The following is a 6069-nucleotide window of genomic DNA, read 5'->3' on the forward strand; positions in this document are numbered from 1 at the left end:
TGTTATGATATATGTGATACAGTGTATTAAGCATTATAATATTTTATCATATTCTAATGATTTCTGAAGGATCATGTGACACTGAAGACTAGAGTAATGACTACTGAAAATATTTGCAATATCCATTACTTTATAATAATATTTCACTATTTTTACTGTATTTTTAGAGTGACTTTCGAAAAGATTTTTAACGATCACAGATTTTGAATGGTAGTGTATAGATCTACCCTCATATTTTAGGTAGGGGGTTCCTCAGCACATTTGTGGGTCTGTGCCATAAAGTTTACAAGCCCTGATTCAGCAGATGCTTACTTATTTAACACTACAGGGACAGCTGTACTATTCACTGTGTGTGTTATGGAGAAACAGTGAGAGCGAGGGTGGGAGATAAAGGGAGAGAGAACGAGAACTGCCCCCCTTTAATGCCCAATAACCCAGATATGCCTGTCCAGTACGAGCCAGTGAGTTTTGAAGGGGGAAACACACAGATCCTCTCAGTGATGGGCTGTACAGGATGGAGGCTCCTCTGGTTGGCCTGCACGGCATCCACTCTTCTTCAATATGGTGCGTGTTGATTTCATTCTTAGTGTTAGGCTGTTAATATGTTGGGGAAAAAAGAAAAGAAAACATGACTTGGGCAGAAGAACATTTATACAACTACAGAAAACTCCTACTTGATAACTTGCAGAATGCTAATTTCAGGTCTGCACATTTCAAAACCAGGGTTAACATATTCTAACATACCATAACGATGTTGTTTATTTGACAAAACCTTTAGAAATCAGTCTTTTTACATGTGAAATGTTTAAATGAGGTAAAAGTGTGCAGTGTGCAACAAAGGTCATCTGAGCTTTTTTGTAATATGCGTTTTAAGTGTAACGTTACAATAATTGAAATATTTGTAATTTGGGTCAGTTTTTTTATTTAGAAGAAGAAATGAACACCATTGTTCGCTCTGTTGGTGTATTTGTCCTTGCCAAGGCTGTCAGCTGTAATTAAGGCTTTAGAGTCACTGTGCTTTCCCACACACACACAAAGGCCTGGGGGTGGAAGGATAGTGGGGTGGGACTTATCATTACAGTAATGAGGCAGCCATTGAGATGGAAGGAGAGAGCTTGAGAGCTACACAACAGAACTGTGGAATAAATAGGCCTGCAAGTGATGTGTCATCGCCAATTGTTTGAAATAAGAAAATTGGCCACAATTCAAGTGCAAACGTGCATTATCCCGCTTGAGTGTTTCCCCTACCCCATCCAGGTGCAGTCCGGGTGACCGTGAGCGAGTCTAGTGTGGACGTTGTGCAGGGAGATTCTGTCACGCTGTCCTGTTCATTCTTCACCATGATGCCCTTGTACAGACTCAGCATCATCTGGACCCTGACCCCGCTCTCAGACCCCGACTCCCCCATACAGGTCAGTCTAGAGATCCATCTACTGATCTATCCATTGATTTGACTAAAACTTTCATAGATTGAATGGATTTAAATGTGACATGGATCAACTAGAACTCATGGCCTATTCACACCAAGAATGATAACTATTACGTTAACTATGACCAAGTTTGAAAAATCGAGTCCATAATTATAATGATAATAACACAGGAGAACAATATTGAAGGAATCACTTTTTTTTTTCACCTGATGAACAATCAAAACATTGACAGCCAATCAAAATCCATCAAACTTTAAAGTGTGGAACCTGAGGCCAGGACACACCAAGCCGATGGTTCAACGTTTGAAAATACGACTGATCTCCATTACTCTTTAATTCATTTAAAAATCTTTAATATGGAAATACCCTTTACTGGACCTTCTGATCACACTGCAAACAAATAAATAAAAAAATGTTTTGGTCTTGCTTTCCAGTCTAAACATTCTGAAATCAAGATACATTACTACATTTACTCCAGGAACAACATTTCACTGACTGATATATGTTCTTGTTTTAAGCATAAAGTCACTTAATAATACTCATTTATTTTCATGACTCTTGATTAGTCATGATTTAGATATTGGAAAACAAAAATACTGAGGAAGATATTCATTTTTTTTTTTTCAATGTCCTCTATATCAAATTTCATGACTAAGAATGTATTTAATTTAATGAAGTGACTTTATGAATTTAAGACTCTTCAGCTAAGGCCTTAAACTATGGATGGGTGAATGAAGCCTTTTTAAGACCCACAGAAACCCTGAAAAAGATCATTTGAAGAATGATGGAAACCAAACAGTTTCACTTCACATTGACTTGCATTGTATTTATTGTCCATATAATGCAAGTCAATAGGAAACAAAACTGCTTGGTTACCAACATTCTTCAAAATATCATTGCTTTCCTGCAGAAAAAAGTCATATAGGTTTAGAATGACATGGGTGGAGTAAAAAAACTTAAATGTAATTTAAAATACCTTAAAACCTGTTGGTCTGGATGATAAAGTTATTGTTATTATATTATTCTTGGTGTAAACAGACTTAAGTTAGACACAATATTAAATCCCAGATGAAAATAAAGCTGTGAGGGTTAGGATGCATCTCAGTCAGCTGGAACTGACCAGGGGTTAAACATCAAAAATACTGTACGAGTATGATCTTAATGACTGGTATCTATCGTTGTGCAGGTGATCGTGTATGATAACGGACAGGTGATTGAAAGCCCTTCGTTCACGGGCAGGGTGGGGTTTGTAGGAACGCCCTGGAGTGCGGGCATCATTCTGAACTACACGCGTGTCTCTGACGCCGGAGTCTATCGCTGTGTGGTCAGCAACCCACCTGAGACTGGAGACCCGGGCATAGGAGAGCTCAGCCTCACTGTTTTGGGTATCATATATACTGCATCATAATAGTCATATAAACAGCTATTTCACAGCTAGCTAAGTAATTTCACACGAGCAAAAGTTCTGTCACACTGCTGCGATTGTAAACACAACGCACAAGGTCAAACAATCAAACCAACAACACAACTGCAAGTGTGATGTGGTTTTTATATAACAGTTCAAACTGAGTAACTTACATTTGAGACACAGTCTTGCAAGTTAAAGGGTTAGTTCACCCAAAAAGGAAAATTATGTCGTTAATGACTCACCCTCATGTCGTTTCAAACCCGTAAGACCTCCGTTCATCTTCAGAACACATCTAAGATATTTTAGATTTAGTCCGAAAGCTTTCTGTCCCTCCATTGAAAATGTATGTATGGTATACTGTCCATGTCCAGAAAGGTAATAAAAACATCATCAAAGTAGTCCATGTGACATCAGATGGTCAGTTAGAATTTGTTAAAGCATCGAAAATACATTTTGGTCCAAAAATAACAAAAATTACGACTTTATTCAGCAGTCTTCTCTTTCGGGTCTGTTGTGAGCGCGTTCAAGTGTAGTGATATTCGGTTCGCGAACGAATCATTCGATTTAACCGGTTCTTCTAGAACCAGTTCACCAAATCGAACAGTACACTGACTGAACTGCTGTGAAGATAGAACTGAAGATGAACACCGAGCCGAGCCAGATAACGAACGAACGATTGACTCGTTCTCGAGTCAAGAACCGTTTCTGTCAGACGCATCCGAGTCGAGAACCGAGGAGCTGATGATACTGCGCATGCGTGATTCAGCGTGAAGCAGACTGACACAGAGCATCTGAACCGAACTGATTCTTTTGATGATTGATTCTGTGCTAATGTAAACCGAAGGCTTGAATCAAGGGGATATTACTACCATTCAAAATCTGTGATCGTTAAAAATCTTTTTGAAAGTCACTCTAAAAATACAGTAAACATAGTGAAATATTATTATAAAGTAATGGATATTGCAAATATAATGTTGAATAAAGTCATATTTTTTGTTATTTTTGGACCAAAATGTATTTTCGATGCTTTAACAAATTCTAACGGACCCTCTGATGTCACATGGACTACTTTGATGATGTTTTTATTACCTTTCTGGACATGGACAGTATACCATACATACATTTTCAATGGAGGGACAGAAAGCTTTCGGACTAAATCTAAAAGATGTGTTCTGAAGATGAACGGAGGTCTTACGGGTTTGGAACGACATGAGGGTGAGTCATTAACGACATAATTTTCATTTTTGGGTGAACTAACCCTTTAAACCAGTCTGATGTCGCACCGTCAACGAAAATGGGTCCAAACAAAGACAACTGCAGTGGCACTATATATATATATATATATATATATATCTCAGACTGGTTTAAAGGGTTAGTTCACCCAAAAATCACACATACACAAATATTAACCTAAAAATGAAAAAAAATTAAAAATAAATATAAAATGCTGTATTGGAAGATAACTGAAGTAATATCCAATTACTTTAAAAACAAACAAAAAATTTAAAGCGACAAAGGTAAACAACTCAATTATTAAAACTTAAAGCTAATTTGAAATATTCATAAAAACTATAAAAAAAAATAAAAGTGAACCATACTGTGTTGCAACCTCAATTACTCCAGTGTTTGGACAGTATATTATTATATTTGCGTTCATTCGGACATGCTTCATTCCAGATCCTGCTGCTATACTTCACATAATACGTTTAAATCTTTCTCCTTGTATGACTTTTTCTGTGTGTGTGTGTGTGTGTGTGTGTGTGTGTGTGTGAGCAGCACCTCCGTCTCTTCCCGTGTGTCTATGGGAAGGGGACACCGAAGCTGGAGGCAATGTGCGACTGTCCTGTGTTGTGGCAGAGGGCTTTCCTACTCCACAGGTGATCTGGGAGAAGCTAGAACCCGATAAGATGACACTGCCAGTGAACATGGATGGTAAAAAAAAAAAAAAAGCTTTATTACAAATGTACAACACACATAAGGCATGCAGAAACAATTTTTCATACCTATATCTGTCGCAGGTGACACGACGGGCTCGGTGCACATTGTCAATGTGTCTGCGCAGACCTCTGGCCTCTACCGCTGTTCAGTGACCAACCCACTGGGAACCCAGCACTGCTACATTAACCTGTCTGTCTATACACGTGAGTCTCCCTGTACTGCAGATTTGAAATCACATGGGAGTGAGTAGATGACAGATTTGTCTTTTCTGTGAACGTGTAGCTCCGGATAATTCTCCCGGCATCCTGCAGGGTGTGCTGTTGAGTCTCTCCATGGCCCTGCTCCTGCTGGCTCTGATGGTGCTGGTGCTGTGGCTCCACCGTTCGGCACAGGAGAGCAAATGGAGGAACAGCCACGAGGAAGATGAGTGCTATAATGAGATCAAATACACACCCTCTCTCATTAAACGCTCTTTTGTTTGAGACAAGGATGGGAAGTGATCATCTGGATCATCTCTGCACTAATCTATGGTGAAGGCCAGTTTGTGTCAGGCTACATAAAGCACACATTTATACATTTTCTGATAAAGAATCCTTTCAGGTCCAGTGCTTTTTAAGTGCTTAAATGCATTAAAGTTACCCAAAGACTACAGACACGGTAATTGATAGCATGCCACAAATGCTATAAAATCCATTTGAATTGTATTTAACCCAGAATATAAAGTTAGGGGCTTCTAAAGCACAAGCTGCGTATAATCTCAACAGATAATCAGAAGTGACTATAAATTAACACAAGTTGAGCTTGGTCTTTTGGTAGATATGTTTATGCTTTGTAGAGGGTCATATTGGATATTGATTTCATTCCTTAATTTCATACATGGCATAAAGTTGATTGTAATTGCATTTGCTTTGGAATTGAATTCCAATTTAACTTCAATAAAAATGTGGATGACCACAGGCATTTTTAGTTTGTTTGAGAAAGTAAATTTGCGTGTTAATTTGAAACTTTTAATATACTTTCATTTTGTTAATATATACAGGTCCATCTCAAAAAATAGCATATCATGAAAAGGTTCTCTAAATGAGCTATTAACCTAATCATCTGAATCAACTTATTTACTCTAAACACCTGCAAAAGATTCCTGAGGCTTTTAAAAACTCCCAGCCTGGTTCATTACTCAAAACCGCAATCATGGGTAAGACTGCCGACCTGACTGCTGTCCAGAAGGCCATCATTGACACCCTCAAGCGAGAGGGTAAGACACAGAAAGAAATTTCTGAACGAATAGGCTGT

At 38.3% G+C, this 6069-nt stretch overlaps 1 protein-coding gene across 1 annotated transcript; it reads left to right on the forward strand.

Annotated features, from left to right (window-relative positions):
• The first annotated feature begins 55 nt into the window (after positions 1-55).
• On the forward strand, positions 56-5521 carry zgc:165604 (uncharacterized protein LOC792578 homolog). The gene is made up of 6 exons (XM_059525615.1): positions 56-564; positions 1258-1412; positions 2617-2815; positions 4615-4770; positions 4857-4979; positions 5059-5521. Exons 1-6 carry the CDS (start codon positions 423-425, stop codon positions 5256-5258), a joined length of 975 nt encoding a protein of 324 aa, XP_059381598.1. The 5' UTR covers positions 56-422; the 3' UTR covers positions 5259-5521.
• Positions 5522-6069: the final 548 nt, after the last annotated feature.

This window comes from Carassius carassius, chromosome 36, assembly GCF_963082965.1.
Source record: "Carassius carassius chromosome 36, fCarCar2.1, whole genome shotgun sequence".
In the NCBI taxonomy this organism is placed as follows: domain Eukaryota; kingdom Metazoa; phylum Chordata; class Actinopteri; order Cypriniformes; family Cyprinidae; genus Carassius; species Carassius carassius.

Coding starts and splice junctions, on each gene's coding strand:
- zgc:165604 (XM_059525615.1), top strand. CDS start 423: ATGCCCAATAACCCAGATATGCCTGTCCAGTACGAGCCAGTGAGTTTT. Junction 565..1,257: donor ATCCACTCTTCTTCAATATG/GTGCGTGTTGAT, acceptor TACCCCATCCAG/GTGCAGTCCGGGTGACCGTG. Junction 4,980..5,058: donor TAACCTGTCTGTCTATACAC/GTGAGTCTCCCT, acceptor GTGAACGTGTAG/CTCCGGATAATTCTCCCGGC.